We start from the raw sequence: 16366 nt of genomic DNA on the forward strand, positions 1-16366 counted from the left end.
GGGTAGAGGTGAGCGGTGTCATTTGCATTTGCTGTCCTTTACACAAAAGTAGTGTGTGTGTGTGTGCGTGTGTGCATGCGTGCGCGTGCATGTGTGTGTTTGAAGGCTGGGATAGCAGAACAGTTGGGATGAGAGGGTGAGGAGGGTTTTAGAAAAAGCCCCTGCATGCAGATGCAGAGTGGCTGCACAGTTCATTGATGCGACTCCCATTAAAAATCCCTCATACCCTCAATAAAAAAGGACTTAACTGGCTCTACCATCAGCTGGAAGCGTTCAGATCGGCTCGCCAGACAATCAATTTCCCCCAAGCGCGCAGAGCTTAGCGGGAGAAACGGGAGGCGGAGAGCGGGATGTTTCCATTATCACAGCCCGGGCTCGGGGGGGGGGGTGGGGTGAGGTACTGTAGAGCGGGGTGCAGGGGGAGAGAAAGGAGGGAGCGGCAGAGGGAGATGGGGAAAGACAGACAAGTGGAGAAGAGAGAGAGAAGCAGAAAGGGAGACAGAGAAGCTGGCTTTTCAAAAAGCCATTGACCGCCTGCCCTTAAAAATATCATATTGGATTAGCCTCACAGGGGCGGCCTTTTGATATTTTTTTCTTTGGCCGTAGAATTAAAAGGAGTGCAGAGCATTACTTGAATTATAAATCATAGGCACTTGCTTTCACTGCACCCAAATTCCGCGCATATGTGGCTGCACTCTCCAGCGCCAGCCCCTGTCATTTTTAATTAAATCCCCCCTTATGGGTGACATTTGTAGCTTGCCCCCTCCTTCGTCCTCCCCTCCACGTCTCTCTACCACTGCCCTAGATGGAGACATGAAAGGCAGAGACGGCAGCGGAGCCAGGGCCTCTCATCGTGTTGTGCCCCAGAGAGAGGGCACCCATCCAGACAGATGAGAGAGAAAGGCCCTGCAGGGGGAGAGGGGTGAATGGATGCCACTGACCCTGGCCACCCTCAGCCAGTAGCGACTTCCCTCGCTACCCATCCCTCTCCTTGATTGTCGTCCTCCACTGTAGGTCTGAAGGTCCAGGGAGCAGGGGTGAGCGTAAAAGCCCTGCTCCTGGAGGGGAGAGGGAGGTGCACCAGTCCAGTGATGAGTAACACTGAGATGGCTGGACAGGAGGCCCAGCTAGCCCCCACCGCTACCCTGCCTCCTCCCTGGCCCAGACAGCAATTACTCTGCCACATGTCAGCTAAAGAATAACAGGTCCAGAATCCCTCAATTGACTGGTTGATGCTGATATTTCTGCCTGGCTATTTTCCAAAATAATATCTTTACAGATTTCAGCAGGTTTTCATTTGTTTATTCATGACTTATCGCTTACATGTGTGCCAAGGCATGACATTTTACAAGAAGGGGAATGTCATTGTCACGCTGGGTGTGCACGTTTGTGTTTTTTATCCTGGCGTGCTGCAAATTCTGCCCTCGCTAACCACACAGCTCACTGCCACTCCCATATTTGTCCTGTGATTGGATTTGACTTTGGGCTAAAGCTGGGTGTTCCCTCACGCCTCGTACACACACACACACACACACACTGATTTAGCATACTTTTGGTTACATTGCAACGACTTATGTAACCCTAATTAAAACAAAAACTATTTCACATCATGCATGAATGCAACTGTATTGAAATCAAACCTGAGAAACCTGTTTCGTTCCCAGTTAAATGACCTGAACCCACTGGTATGAAATCCAGAAATGTGCCTTGTAAAGGAGACGCGCACACACACACATAGAGAGCACAGGAGGGAGCACACATGCACCGGTAACCCTCTGTGACACCACCAAGGAAGCCTGAGGTGCCAATCAGCCAGGTGTAGATGAGAAGTTCCCAGAAGGCCTGATATCCCAGGTTCATACTATGTCAGGCCAGGTTCAACCCTCTCCCAGCTTGATCGACAGAGACAACCTGGCCTTGTCACACACAGCCTCAGGACATGACATGGAGGTTCACCTGGGGATTGTAGTTCTCCTAATAGCCCTGTGCCTCTGCAGGCAGAGCTGCCAGAGCCATTAGTTTGCTTTGCTTTTAGCAGCTTCTCTTCCTAAGCCGCACCCGCCAGAGAGAGGGAATTTGCACAGGTAATGACCACCAGGCACCTCTTCTCCACTGTTGTCTGAGGTGGTGTGAGACATAACAGTGGAATTAGCTGGCCATATCAAATTGCAGCACTTTACTTCAACAGCTTTTATGAGGGGGAAAAAAGTGGGAGCGTTTCCAGTTGAATATTTAAATATGGTCACGAGTAGCAGCAGAAATAACAACCTTTACCCTGATTGCCTCAGTACCCCGGAGGTAGGGGGCATAAAGTGGAACTTGGGTAAAAGGAATGGAGACAGAGAGCGAGAGAGAGAATCTGCATGCACTTGACCTTTTCCCACTGATTGAACTACCTCGTTTCTAACTCCCATTTGGAATTCCACAGAGTGCCCACAGAGACTGTCATTATTCCACAGTCTGCAGCAGGGAAGCAGAGGTCATGAGGTATTTTTCATGGTGAAAGGTGATTGACAGCTATCCATAGCCTACCTCCTCCTGGATGCCTACTTATGCAATCTCATTTTGGGGAGCGCCAGGTTTGGATAGCCACAGGAAATGTGTCATTCACTCTTTCATCACATTGCTATATTGCAAAATCCAGAGTATTAATAGAGTTTCAGTTTATTTCAGAGGGACAGTCATGTGATATTGGTTGTATTAGTCTTACCTCATGCATACTACAGCCTCTTCTGTCGTGTTGGCGTCTCAGCGCTGGCACACAGAGGATCATTTCCGGCTGGCGGCGTCCCACAGAGCCATGCCTTCCCTCTGCCCTCTGCCTTCTGCTGTGAACACGGGGGGCGAAGCAATCTTATTGCCTTGGGAGGTGAGCTTGAGGAAGAGGGGCTCTGCGTTAGTTTTGGTCACAGCAGGACTTGGGTTGAAAAACAGGTTCCTGGTTCCAAAGCCTTCAAGCTGGCATTTGGGCGTCCCAGGTGCAAGGCATCGACACCCTCTGTCTTCGCCTGCCAGAGAGTGGGGGTGGGTTTGGGGATGTGAGCAAGGGTACAGAGAGTGTCCGCAGTCCCTTGCTGTCCCACAGGAAATGACACGCTGCCTGTGCCATCTCAGAGCTAAGCCCACCACAGACTGACTGAGAGAGGCATTCAGGAGGTGTCATGCGCTGCTGGCAGGACGCTCAGTGGTTTAGAGTGGTCTCTTCATTACAGAAATCTAGATGTAGAGCACATTTGGACTTACAAATTGTGAAAGCAGGAGGAACAGTTCCACCTTTTTCAACTAGATTTACATGATTTAATTACTGACATTTGTTCATTTACAAATTTCAGCATAGTTAAAAATCAGAACGATTCATCAAGTTTATCAATTAATCTGCCAAACAAACATTATATAATGTTGTTATGCTGTTTTATAAGTGTACAAAAAGTCTTGTATGGTGCTTAAGACAGCCTTACACACAGTTTGGGTTTTTTTTTTGGTTACAGAATTACTTACCACCATAGATGCATCTGTTAATTTCCACTTAAACAGGTCCACACATTTTAACCTCTCAAAGATGATTGAAATGCACAGAAGGTAAATACTGATCAATATGTTGTTGCTAGGGGTCTCTATGTGAAGAGAGACAATACATGGTGAAAAGTTATGTGTAAGGAAATTAGAAGTAAAGAGCAGACAGCATTACAGTTTGGTGTTTTGATGGTGAAATTGCACCAAATTTTGATACCATCCTTAGCTGTGGTTTTTCATTCTGCTCTAATAGTGTAGAGGGTTTGGTTGGGAAAGCATGGGAGTGCAAACTGACCACAGCGCAATGTTGAAATCATCGCTCCTGTGGGATATTTAACTACAGTTTATGTGGTTTTCTTTTCTGGTTTATTCTCATGAAGGCCATCTTCACATGCATTGGGTGCATCATCATTTTAGGTTACAAAAATGGTGAATCACATTCTCTGGATTATAGCTTTAGAGTCGGGGTGTGTTTGAGTGCTGACCTCTGGCTGCTAGTTCTAACTCTGAACCCTTGAGGAAAATTTACACACCTAAACTTGTATCTATAAGCTCCATCAAGAAGCAACTAGTGTCTCATTTATGAAGTTGTTTTTACATTTTCGTTGTTGGTATTCAGTTGAACATGAAAGCAAAAGTATCACTTAATGAAGTGATGAAAGTCCTGACAACCAGACAACCGGTTTGGTTGTGCCAGACACTGTGACCACACAGTGTTTCTCAATGACAGAATCTAGTGCAGCTCTCACACAATAAATGTACTTTTTTATGCTTCACCACAGTCTAATAAGTGGATAAAATGTCAGTATATCGATTAAGAAACTGATTTCAGCTTTAAACCATCTCTACAAAAATGTGCTTCTATTTCATCCCTCTGAGTCCACTGACATAAAATCTTTCAGTCTTTTTTCATGTTTCCTTCTTCTCTATTAGTTCATATCCTTCTCTTCTCTCCTCTTCTATTCTCTCTTCTCTTCTCCTCTCCTCTCCTCTCCTCTCCTCTCCTCTCCTCGGCATGTGTACTGCAGCGGAGTGCCTTGTTGTCTGTGCAGTGTTAAATATTAATTGGGAATCAGTGGTGGACTTGTCTCCTAAATGATAGAACAGAAGGGCCCAGGCTTGCCTCAGGCAGCCTGCGGGCGCCTTTCTTCTTCCATTTACCTGCAGGCCTGCGCACCGGCACTTCCTCCAGTCTGACAGGCCTGCCCAGGCGCCTCCAGCCTCCCATCTTCTTTCCCCCTCTCTCCCCCGCTCTCTTCCTTTTTTCCTCTTCTCTGCTCTGGTTCCTTTCTTATCTCTGTATGTGCTTACAATCTCTACCTCTGGGGTCCTTTACTCCAAACCTGTGTGTGTTTGTGTTGTTGCTGTGTCCATTTGAGTTTGTGCATGACTGTGAATGCTGCTGGCTCTCGGCTGTACATGTAGTCCTTTGAGTAAATAGTGTCACAATGTGGCATCTTCTCTTAAAGAGAGGGCAGGGAGGGCCTGACATAAATCTTTCAGGTCAGGATTTTAGCTTGTTGTGTTTCTTTCTTGGCTGTGTGTCCTGCGTTAAACTCGGGCTCATCACTGAATTGGTTAATCTGTTTCCTCTTCCTGATGTTTCCCCATAACTGGCCTCACAGTTTGTCTTTCTTTTCTCTGTGAGCCTCCCTGTGTTCCTCTCTATCAGCCTTGTCATCTGGAGAGGTGTACCGAGACAAAACAACCGGCAGCGGCTGCTTCAATGTGCACTTGCTAGCTCTAACTTGTGGGTGACCCTTTTGGATGGAGTTAATTATACTCCAAAGATTTGTTTTGTGAAATCGCACCAGCCTGCCCTGTTGTTGTATTGTGACTCTGTATCTGTTTGCACTGGAACACATCTTTTCGCAAGGTTCAGTGAGGGTATATTGTGAAGTGGCACGGCTGAATGTAAAATGGAAAGACCAAGAGAAGGAGGAGAGGGCAGCAGAGAGGCAGGGATATAAATGGAGGAGAGTAGGGGGTGGGGTTGACTTTGATGCCATAGGAATGAGTTCACAGGCTCATGAGCACAGGCCTAATCGCACATGACAATATCGGCTGGTGTGCCAGTCGCAATGCATAACCACCCCGCTGCTTGTGCTGACTCGGGGTATTTGCTGATAAAGCTCTGCTTTCTAGACCATGCTGTATGCACAATGAGGGTGGCCCAGGCAGGCCTGAGGGCTGGCTCATCACAGGCAGCCTGCAAACCGGGGGCTATAGGTCCCCCCATCTATAAAGAACCATGCATGCACTCCACTGAGCCCTTTGGCCAGACTTGATTATTAAACAGAGCAGTTTTGTGATGAATATAGTTATTTTTTTCCATTTATAATCTATTATGTTGCCCATCCAGGCCCATAAATTATTGCGAGTGGAAAGAGCCTGGCAAACTCGTGCTTGAAACGAGGTCGTGGCTGTGAGGGGTTCTGTTCACAGTGTGAAATATTCAGGGTGGATATTTTTCTATTGAAATGCCTCTTCTTCTTCTTTTTTTTTTTTTTTTTTTGTCTGTCAAACACGGAGCCGGTTCTTTTTGTTTGCCCGTTTTGTTGATGGAGTGCAGTGTGTAGTGTGTGGTAAATATGTTGCCCCAGTTTCTGTGTTTGTTTGGTGCACGGGTGTCCCACAAAAGGCCTGACATGGCTGCTGCTGGCCTGCATTCCTTTGTGGCTCAAAGAGGACATAAACTACCCACTGGTGTTGTTTTTGCTGGACACTCAGCTAGATCATCAGTAATTAACACATGCCGTTTGAATCCGCGGGGATCCTCTGTTTAGCTCTCTTTCACACATGCTGTGATTTCATGCATTGAACAACAGCATAAAACACCAAGATAATAACATGCTTGCCTAAATATCTTTCTCTTTTTGTCATTTCAAAAGTTATCCTCACTACTAATTCTAAGGTTAAAGATGATGACGCTGTTTTTAATTCCCAACAGAGGCACTAGGTCTACTATGGTGGTGCCAGTGGTGTTAATGGGGCAGGAATGCAGGGCGAGTGCTTTCCCACGCTGTTAGTTTTCCTCTGCCGGGGCGCGTTTGAGACGAGGCTCTGGGCCGGCTAGGCTCTGCTAATGCAGCCAGAGTGCAGACAAATGGAAAGTGACACTTGTGTGTGTAGAATGGTATTTGTGGTGACGCTTTGACTACAGATAATAAAGTGTTCGCCCTGAGGTGATTTCGCCCGGCAAGCACCCCAGATGAAACTCACTTACTCAGAGTGGGAGACGGAAGAGACAGAGAGGGGGGATGAAGACACGGAGAGGGGGATAAAGTGAGAGCAGAAAATAGAGAGGTGGTAAAGAGACAGGAAGGATGAAAAAGAGAGAAAGCAGCATCAAGACGCAAAGAGAGACATTCAACCATTTGTAATTTCAAATGCTTTATGGGTCAGAGGGTGAAACTGTTGTGCATAGTGATGCGTTGTTGTTTTAGATAGTGGCAGATTTTAGAGGTCAGATAACTCAGGTTGAGATTTGTTCCTTTGACTCCACCTGGTTTTAATGGTTCATCACATTCATTCACCCACTGTTTGATATAAGAGGTAAAGAACATGTGTGCTGCATTTTCAGGTTTATGTTATTTTGATGATTAATGGTTCGATCGATATTGTAGCTACAAAAGGGAAAGGATGTCAGGTTCAGCTGGAGGGTAAAATGTTTGGATCAACTGTTGTTAGAGGGATTTGTGTGCGTGTATGCGTGTGTGTGCGTGCGTGTGTGTGTGTGCGTATTTGAGTGTGTGTGTGTGTGTGTGTGTTCTGTCTGCCAGGCCATGTGTACAGAGGAGTCCTTCAGGATCAATCAATTCTCAGTAATTTCCCCTACAGCCCATAAAAGCCAGGTCTGTCTGGAAGGACCATGAGGTTGCCACATCAAACCAGCTAATTAATTTTCATGGCTGATTCAGTAACATCTGGCTTTAGAGATAGATTCTTATGAGAAAATGTAAACATGACAGTGTCCCAGTGGTATAATATTTTACATTTCTTGGGAGGAAACCTAATTAGCAGTTTTGATTCGACACATTGTCCACTATCGTGTGGTACATGTATGTGAAACTGTTAGAGAACAGTTTGTGCAGAAATGGAACATCAGTGGAAACGGATCTTGTGTTTCCTCTGCTCCATCTTAGAGTTATCTGTACCTGTGGACCTTATCTCTGTCTCAGCATACTGTATTAATCGCACACGTGCACTGCTTCACTGCAGGCTAACTAAATGACCTCATGCTGCAGTCTGTGTGAGAAGGAAGCCCAAATTAGGCTCTCAATTTGGTATTTCTTTCATCTGCTTGTGCAGGAAATAGGTAGATTAAATCTTAGATGAGATTGGCTTTAATGAAATGAAAGATTAGATTTGGGAGTTTTGGCCAAGTTTTTTTTTTTAAAAAAATCTCTTTTAATGATTAAATCCATTTTTGACATTGTGCCATGTCTGCATGCCTGCGAAGGATCAGTGTGCAGATTGCTTTAACATTCTCATTATCCTCTTTGCTATTTGCGAAACATGTTGGCGGGTTAAGAGACCCATATGTGATTGCAGTATGGTGGCATCCCCTTCTGAAAAACAAACTACTGATTTATTTACATAGTGATTCATTTGATTAAATGCATTATTTTCTTGTTATTTAGTGTCTGATGTTTGACTCAAAAGTAACCGCATGTGACTGTGAGACATAAGGTTTCTTTACTTTGCAAAATAGTTTTTCGATTTAAAAAGTTACATGAAAAATGACATCGATAAGTCAACCTCCTCAATAATAAATGTGAACAACTGAGGTACCTTCAGTGAAGACAGAGAGGAGTCAGGTGAAGAGCATGTTTTCTTTTGCACTGTCTTACAATATGCATTTGTTTGATGATTATGATGACACAGGCAGCTGTGAATTCAGACAGCTCTATCCTCGGAGAAATCATTGCAGTTTGATTTTTATCTTTGCAATTATAGATAGCAAAGGCCTGACAAATAATTGCCTTGATGTTTTTTCCCTGTGTTGTTGCACAGAAAATCAACCTTGAGATGAACAGAGGGAGATGAGTGTTCCTAAAAATGTCTTTTCTGATATCAAGCAAGCAGCAGGGTTCCCTTTCCCCTCACGTGCACTTCAATTGATTAGTACTCTGGCTGAGGGCATATTCAACATGTCTGCCCCCTGCAAGGCTGCTCTACCCTGTTGATCACTGGCTCATACATGTGCTTCCTCTGCTCTCTCTCTCCTCAGGAAGCTCCTGTGGGGCACTGAGGCTTTGATTGACTGGCGGCCGAGTCCGCAGGACGCCTCTATTATTATCATCTCTACCTCGGCAGAGAGGCGGGGGCTATGTCCAGGGGGTCTGGCCGACAGCCCCTGCTTTGTGTGCCCAATAGTCAATTAGAGGCAGCGCACTGCCGGAGACGAGTGGGATGCAGGGTTAATTGCAGAGGACCAAACAGCTGGCTCTATCAGGGCCCATTGTGTTTGCAGCAGTTGTCACGGCAATTGAGGCCTGGCTGTAATCGCTGACTAATCAGCCCTGTGCCAGATGACACCTCCATTAGCACAAGGCAGGTATTGTTCAGGACGCGAAGCTGCCTCTGGCTTCCCCCCCCCGCCTGCCCGTCCTTTTACATCAGGCTAACGGAGGTAGGGAGAGGATGTCATAGACCCTGATCCTATCTGCAAAGAGCTAAACAATAGCCACAGGTCAAAGGTTCCTCCATGGAACAATGCTGTTGAATCTCCTACATTTGACAAGGCAAACTTTTTCCAAGCTGAGCGATTCTGGCGTGAAGGATTTGAAGACTGTTTTAGTCATTAAATAATTTATTTAAATAACTTCATTACATTGAGGTCAAGGGCAAAGTGTCCATTAGTGGTGGAATGTGGTACAAGACTGTGGCCATCTTGGTGGCCTAAAACGCATGGCACGTGACCGCAGCATCCTCTAGGATCCTTTATTGCATGTTACTCCCAAAAAGCAAAAAATAAATAAAAAATCTTGCGAAAAAAGAGACCCCGCTTTTGTAGCTCCATGTACAGTAGGTTGAAAGGACACATCATCAGTGCAGCAGCTCATGTCCTACAGCGACTGTCTCTCTCGGGGGAAATGGCTTACTGAGGTTGATGTTGGACCGAAGCTGACCCCCTGTTTTCTTTCATCTCTCTGGCAATCTCTCTCCTGTTGTTTGCCCTAACCTCATCACACACTGCTCTGTTTGTTTGGCCAAAGTTAATGTGTATTATGCACTCGCTGCTCTGTGAAATCTTAATTGCAGTTCAACCGAACCGTCCTCTCCCTTCATCTAAACAAGCACTTTTTCCCCCCCTTGCTCACCAGTGTACGTGGTCAGATGGGATCAAAGCGTGCGGTAAGTAGGGATACAAGCTTGCAGGAGTGAGTGAGAAAATGCCGAGGGCTTTTTGATGTGTTGGAGCGTTTTCTCCACTAATAAGAAGAAACTTCTCCAACCTGCTCATAATTTTAGAACACTTGAAACACTAATAAATGAGAGCAAGGGCATTTCAGGCAGGTCGTTCAGACTTTTTCCTCTGCTTATTCATTTAAACCTCTAATTAAAATGCAAAGCATTCTCATGGTCCTCTGGATTTGGTGCTGCACTCTCACACAGCCTCTGACTCCCTATCTCCTCTCCCTTTTTTCTCCACTCCCCTGCTACCCCACCCACCCCCCCCCTCCACCCCCCTCTCCTGCTCTCATACTCTCTCTGTCTGCCTTTGCTTCTTGTGATCAACACAATTTGACCTCTCACTTGGAAGAAGTGCACAGAATTTAATGGATTTTTTACAGTCTATTGCTGTTTTGTACCCAGTGGACCTCATCTTTACCAGGCCTCCCCCCCTCCACCTCCTCCTCCACCCTCACACCAAGAAAATTAGTTCATCAGAATTCAAAATGTACTGCTGGCTAATTAAAGGAGTGTTAATTGAGTGTTCAGAATTGGGTACCCCCTTCACGAAACGCACACAGATACACACACTCACACTCACACATACGCACACACAGGCATACACACAAGCACACATGCAATCACAGTGACAGCACCGAGTACACCAAGGACGGTGCGCTTGGGGAGTTTCATGCCAATCAAAAATTGAGAGAAAGGAGAGTGCCCATCCTCCAAGTGAAATGGGATTTCTAGATCATATCATGGCCTACTACAGCTCAGTCCGGCTCTGTGCTGCCATGTTATCCTATCCCAGCTTTGCTATCTCTGTCTGACCACTGGAGAGTGTAACACTGCACAGATAGCCTCTCTCACTGCGTGCATCGTGCTAATGAGGGGTGGCATTTAGAGATGTGCTGCTCTGACACATGGGCATTGTGTGCCAGGCACTGGGTGATTAAGGACGAAGGTCAGCCCATTAATTGCCTCCCTGCCATCTCCGCTCCCTGGCGCGTGATCTCTCAGAACCAATGCATGTGTTTGCCTGAGCTTTTATCTCATCTCCTATGCAGTTCAATCATATGCTTGGTTTGTTTACATTCCTTTCATGTGAAAGTTTTTTTCTTTCTTATTGTAAAAGCTGTGCTAGCCCAGGTTTCCCTGCTCATTACTATAAGCTATTTCATGTGCTTGTGAATGCACATAGCCTCCTGCTCTCAGGAAGGGAAAAAGCATATTCTTCCATCCCCAGGGGAAATAATTAATCCTTACAAGGCTGTCGCATGTCGAAATGAAGCGAGTGTGAAGCATTTAGCCCAGGAGGCATTGCAGGCTGTCGCCCGCACAGGCACCTGTTGTTGTCCCTGCCCTACATTTCATGAGAGAGCGCTGAGCAGAGGATAACAACATGCTCCACTGATGGCAAATGAGACACACAACTGCAGATGCAGGTTTGTGTGTGTTTGTGTGTGTGTGTGTGTGTGTATGTTTACGCCTTATTTCTGTTTTCATGCATTGCGTTTGCATGCACGGCCACATTGGAGAGTGTGCACAGGTGCAGGAAACCCCCTACCTTATGAGGAGGTGAGGGCTCACACAAAGGAGGCAGTGCTGGCTGCCTCAGAGGGTGTTTATCAGCATGCACCATCTGTATGCTTCTGCTCTTAGCTATGATCTACTGCAGCCTAAACCAATAAGTCACAGAGCGCCAGCCCTAAAAAGAGACTCTCTCCTTTAACCTCCATGTCCTCACTTATAGACTTACTGCTCTGGAGGAGAGAGATGTGGAGACCCTGCACATCAAACACCCACAGTGTATAACAGTGTGTATGAGAGTGAAATTACGCCCCGGTTTGTAGCCATACTTACTGTAATCAACTTTGCTATAAAATTTATACCATGGAACTTTTTAAAGAGGAAGCTGGAATCAGAAGCATCCAGATGCTCATTTGCCTCCTCCTCCTCCTCTTCTTCCTTTATGCCTGTGGGTTCTAATAACCGGAAGCCTTTGTGGAGCTGAGATGGGTTTTGTAGGCCTGAAAGGCCTCTAATCCCTGTGGCCTGTGAAGTGTGAAACCCTTTGATGCCAGGTTGGTGTGCCAAAGGCTCTGCCTATTGACAAACAAGGGCCAAGCTGGGAAAAGACGGAGGGAGAGGGCTTTCTCCTCTCTCTCAGAAGAAATGCAGGCTCAGGCATGGAAAATATGGACTCAGTCAGTGAGAAGGAATAGAATTAGCCACCCTTTAATGAATTTCCTGGCTGTTTTTATAGTTTTTTTTCCTCATGTGGCAGTAATTAGGTGGAATGATGGGCATATTGCAGCTGGGGGCTTGTAGGGGCGGCAGGGCACAGGCCCTTGATATGCCTGAAAGCCAAGTATCTTTCCTCATTTAGACCATGTGATGATCAAAGATGTTTTTTTTGCCCTCATGTAAAGAAGATCAGAAAAAATGCTGCCATTCCATTTGCATGTGGACCAGCAATGTGCTTTGAAATGAGCATGTTTTTCTCTTCTGAGCAAATGAAATAAGTCTTCTGTCAGTTTTCCACTGCAAGTCAGAACATCAAAGCAAATGGCGCTGCTGTCACCAGGGAAGAAGAGCTTTGCCTCAGTAAGGTTAGTTAGATCTCAGATAGGCTGGCCTGGCACACTCAGCGTAGCCCATTAGGATGGCACCAGGTTTGTGCCCATACTCACTGGCAGAGTTTTAATCACCCTGATTAAAACTAAGCCATTAAAGCCAGGCTTTTTTTTTTTTTTTTGCAAATTTAGATTATGATTTGAATTATAGTGTTTCTGATTTAGAAAGCATGCTGTGTGCAGGATGAACAAAACTGACTAGAATAGGTCTTGCACTAAATTTGGCTTGGGATATTCACAGTCTCTCCCCTCTGCCGTTAAATTCCCAATTTATTTCTTTTATGATATGGATCTTGTAGATTTAATCATTTTCACAGTTGGAGACCCATAGGGTTGTTGAAATGAACTCCCCATGCTATCTGTAATGGGAGCAAAGAAATGAGAATTGTGACTACTTGGCTGTGGAGTCTCTTTAAAATGATTTTGCAATCGGAAAGGAAATGGAGTGAGTCCTAGTCACAGTCTGCACCCTGCAGACTCCTTAGGTCGCCAGGACATTTGCTGACGGCACAGTTATGGCAGTTAATTTTTGTGCGTTTTGTTAGCTTTTGCATAAAAATGTCATTTTTGAAGGGGTTGCAAGTCATTTGTGGCAGTTGATATATTGCTTGTAAATTGAGTTCTTCTCCCAACCCCCCACACTTTTTGTTGCACTGAGCTAAGTAGCCATGAAATTGCCTGAATAATGTCGTTTAAATCCAATCTCACCGCGGCCCCTCACCTCCATGCCCAACCCCCAAACAATGACACATGGTGGGGTTTTTAGAAATTGCCATTTTCCTGTTTGCCACCTCAATTCACAATGGCCAAGCCTTGGCTCATTGAACGAGGGCCATTGCTATTCTCACTCGCCGCTTTCGCTGTTGAATTGAATTTTGGGATTGGAGTGGTTTCATATGGCAAACAGCACAGCGCATTTACATGTGCATTCATACCACCGTCTTTGTGACTGGAGTCTGTACCTGCCTTTTGTCTGTTCCATCATGTGTTATTCTAGACATGTAAAAGAAATACGTGTAATAACAATATATATTACATGCACACCTAAGCCATTTTTGTGCAACCCTTTCATCACTGAAATATTTCATAGTTAAACAAGGGCAAACAGTTTGGGTGTCGTGTATTTGATTATATGATCTTGGCAATTATGTTTTTCTGTCCTATTACCGTTTTTCAGCATGTGTTCATCTCCAACTCAATTTTCAATGTTATCCTTGACAAAGTTTGCACATAGCAGCACTCTAGCATTATTGACTTGGCTCTGTTCTGATGTAGTTCACCTTAACCAGGCTAGTAATTCCCCATAGATGTTTAATTGGTTTTTGTGAGGGCCTCTCCACGCACTCCTGGATTGAATAAATGTGGAAATTCTGTGGCCAAGGGTAAGACCCAGTAAGTGATACCACTTATAAATCTCAAATGTGCCACTGCAATTAAACAAGCTTTTATCCCCTCCCCTTCGTCCCTCCTTGCCTGGTATCCAAGGCTAACCCAATTCAATGCTAAAGAGAGTCCGAATTAATTTCACAATGCACTGATTTAACAGCGCCTAAGGTACCAGGCTTTGACAGAATGAGTTTTTAAAAAGATCCATTTGTCTAGGGATGAACTTCCACAGGAGGGTGTGAAAATGAGATGGAAAGAAAGCTCTCAAATGGAGGAGGGGAGTGAAGGAACATAAATGAATGTCAGTCCTGATTTACAATTTGCAAACTCTGTTTGGGTTGTTCTGCAGTGTGTCTGCTATTAACATCTGGTTGTAGTCACCTAATCTTGTAGAATATTGACATTTTTCAGTCAGCTATAGTCACCGTAATGCTGCCGGTTTTTAATGTTGCTGCATACTGTAGTAGTGATTATTACAATTGACTGATTGATCTGTTTGACCCTCAGATATTTATGGTAATTAAAACCCTGGTCTGGTGTTCTTCTCTAATACACATGCAGATATCTATACTTTTTACCTCATCCATTCATTTCACTCATGCTTTTCTCTGTCTCTTTTTGTCCTGCAGGTGAGCTGGTGGTGCCTACACACTCCCCCCGCTACCCCACTGCGGCAGAACTTGATGCCTACGCTCAGAAGACGGCCAACAGCCCTCTTTCCATCAAGATCTTCCCCACTAACATCAGGGTTCCCCAGCACAAGCACCTTAACCGGACTGTGAATGGATATGACACCACAGGACAGCGCTATAGCCCCTATCCACATCTCCATACAGGGGGCTACCAGGGCCTGCTCGCCATCGTCAAGGCCTCTTCCTCATCGTCGTCATCATCAACCTCCACCTTTCTCCCTTCAAAAGGTGTTCTCAAGAACTCAGAAGGCAGACGGACTAAGCTCTCTCCTGCCCACATAGCTGTTGCCCCATACCCGCCCCCTAGTAGTAGCACTTTAGCCAGTGGCCACGGCCAAATGGTATACCACACTGGGCCCTCAAAGCCTCCAGAAGGCCCCGGGCTGTCGGTTCCCCCTAACGTCACTGTAGCTGGCTCAGTGATTCCTGTAACAGGGGGCCGAGGCCTGGCCCTGCCCGCACAGTCCAACCTCCCCTCCATCCAGAGTATCATTTATCAGATCAACCAGCATTGCCAGGCCCAGGCTCTGCAGCAGGTGTGTCAGGGAGCTGCAACTGCACCAACAAATTCCAGCCCCTCCAAGCAGGGCACAATTGTCATGGGGGTCTCTTCTAGCTCCTCAGGTGGAGGCTACGTGGTAGGAATGGGTCCCCAGGCTAACATGGTATACACAGGCCCTGGGCTGCCGGCTCAAAATGCAGAGGCAATGAAGACTGGGGTGTACGCAGACGGTATGGACTACATCCTCTGGCAGAAACAGCAACAACAACAACAACAACAACAACAGCAGCAGCAGCAACAGGCTGTGCTCCGCATGTACAGCGGAGGCAGCGGAGGAGGGGGCGCCATCAGCAAGTCCCCTGAAACGTGTGTTCCAGGGGGAGGGATTATGGCTGCACAAGTCTCCTCCTCTTCCTCCAGACCTTACCACCTGACAGCGAGTGCCAGCGGAGGAGGCGGGATGGACAAAGTCAGCTCTTCCCCTTTGAACTGTGTGGGTATGCATGGAAATTTCTCAGTGGGTCAATACTTTGCCCCGCCGTGGAACAGTGTGCTGGTGACACCTGACAGTGACTGCTACAACCCCCAGGAGCTTTTGGGCACCTCCACAGGGGGACCGGTCACAGGGCACAGAGAAATGGGCTACCCCCACCACCATCACCACTATCACCACCACCATCATCACCCTGCTATAGACAGCGGGGGAGGTTTGTGCTGCAGCCTGCCCAGCAAGAGCTTGTGCAACACGTCTGTGCTGAGCAGCAGCTTGCAGTCTCTGGAGTACCTGATCAACGACATCCACCCACCCTGCATCAAGGAGCAGATGCTTGGCAAAGGCTACGAGACTGTGTCTGTGCCACGTCTGTTAGACCACCAGCATGCACACATCCGCCTCCCTGTTTACAGATAGAGGAGGAAGAAGAGGAGGAAAAGAATCAAGTTGTGAATTTGTGAAGAAAATCAAAGTTAAAGAACAGAGATGGGTTTTTTTTGGGGAGTTGGGGGGGGGGGCGGGGGGGGGGGGGGGGGGGGGGGGGGGGGGGGCAGAATTGTTGAGAGTGGCACTGCTTTAACCAGTGTGGGAGCTTAGAGAAGAGCAGTTGTTGTGCTGTGTGACCCTAGGTTTGGTGGTTTCAAGGCAGGCTGTGTGAATCCCAAATATATGACAGGTGGTGGTGATTGCCAGTGGGAGAGAAAAGGGATTTCAAGATTCTCCAGATGTTCCATTGTGTGGT

At 46.4% G+C, this 16366-nt stretch overlaps 1 protein-coding gene across 2 annotated transcripts in view; it reads left to right on the top strand.

The window, feature by feature from the left end:
- Positions 1-16115, top strand: part of fam222a (family with sequence similarity 222 member A) — a 44993-nt gene extending 28878 nt beyond the window's left edge. For both annotated transcript variants that reach the window (XM_044371219.1, XM_044371227.1), the window contains one exon: positions 14567-16115. In XM_044371219.1, the coding sequence (XP_044227154.1) occupies positions 14567-16041 (1475 nt within the window). In that variant the 3' untranslated portion in view covers positions 16042-16115. The remainder of the gene's footprint in view (positions 1-14566) is intronic.
- The last annotated feature ends 251 nt before the right edge of the window (positions 16116-16366 follow it).

This window comes from Thunnus albacares, chromosome 2 (assembly GCF_914725855.1).
Source record: "Thunnus albacares chromosome 2, fThuAlb1.1, whole genome shotgun sequence".
NCBI lineage: Eukaryota > Metazoa > Chordata > Actinopteri > Scombriformes > Scombridae > Thunnus > Thunnus albacares.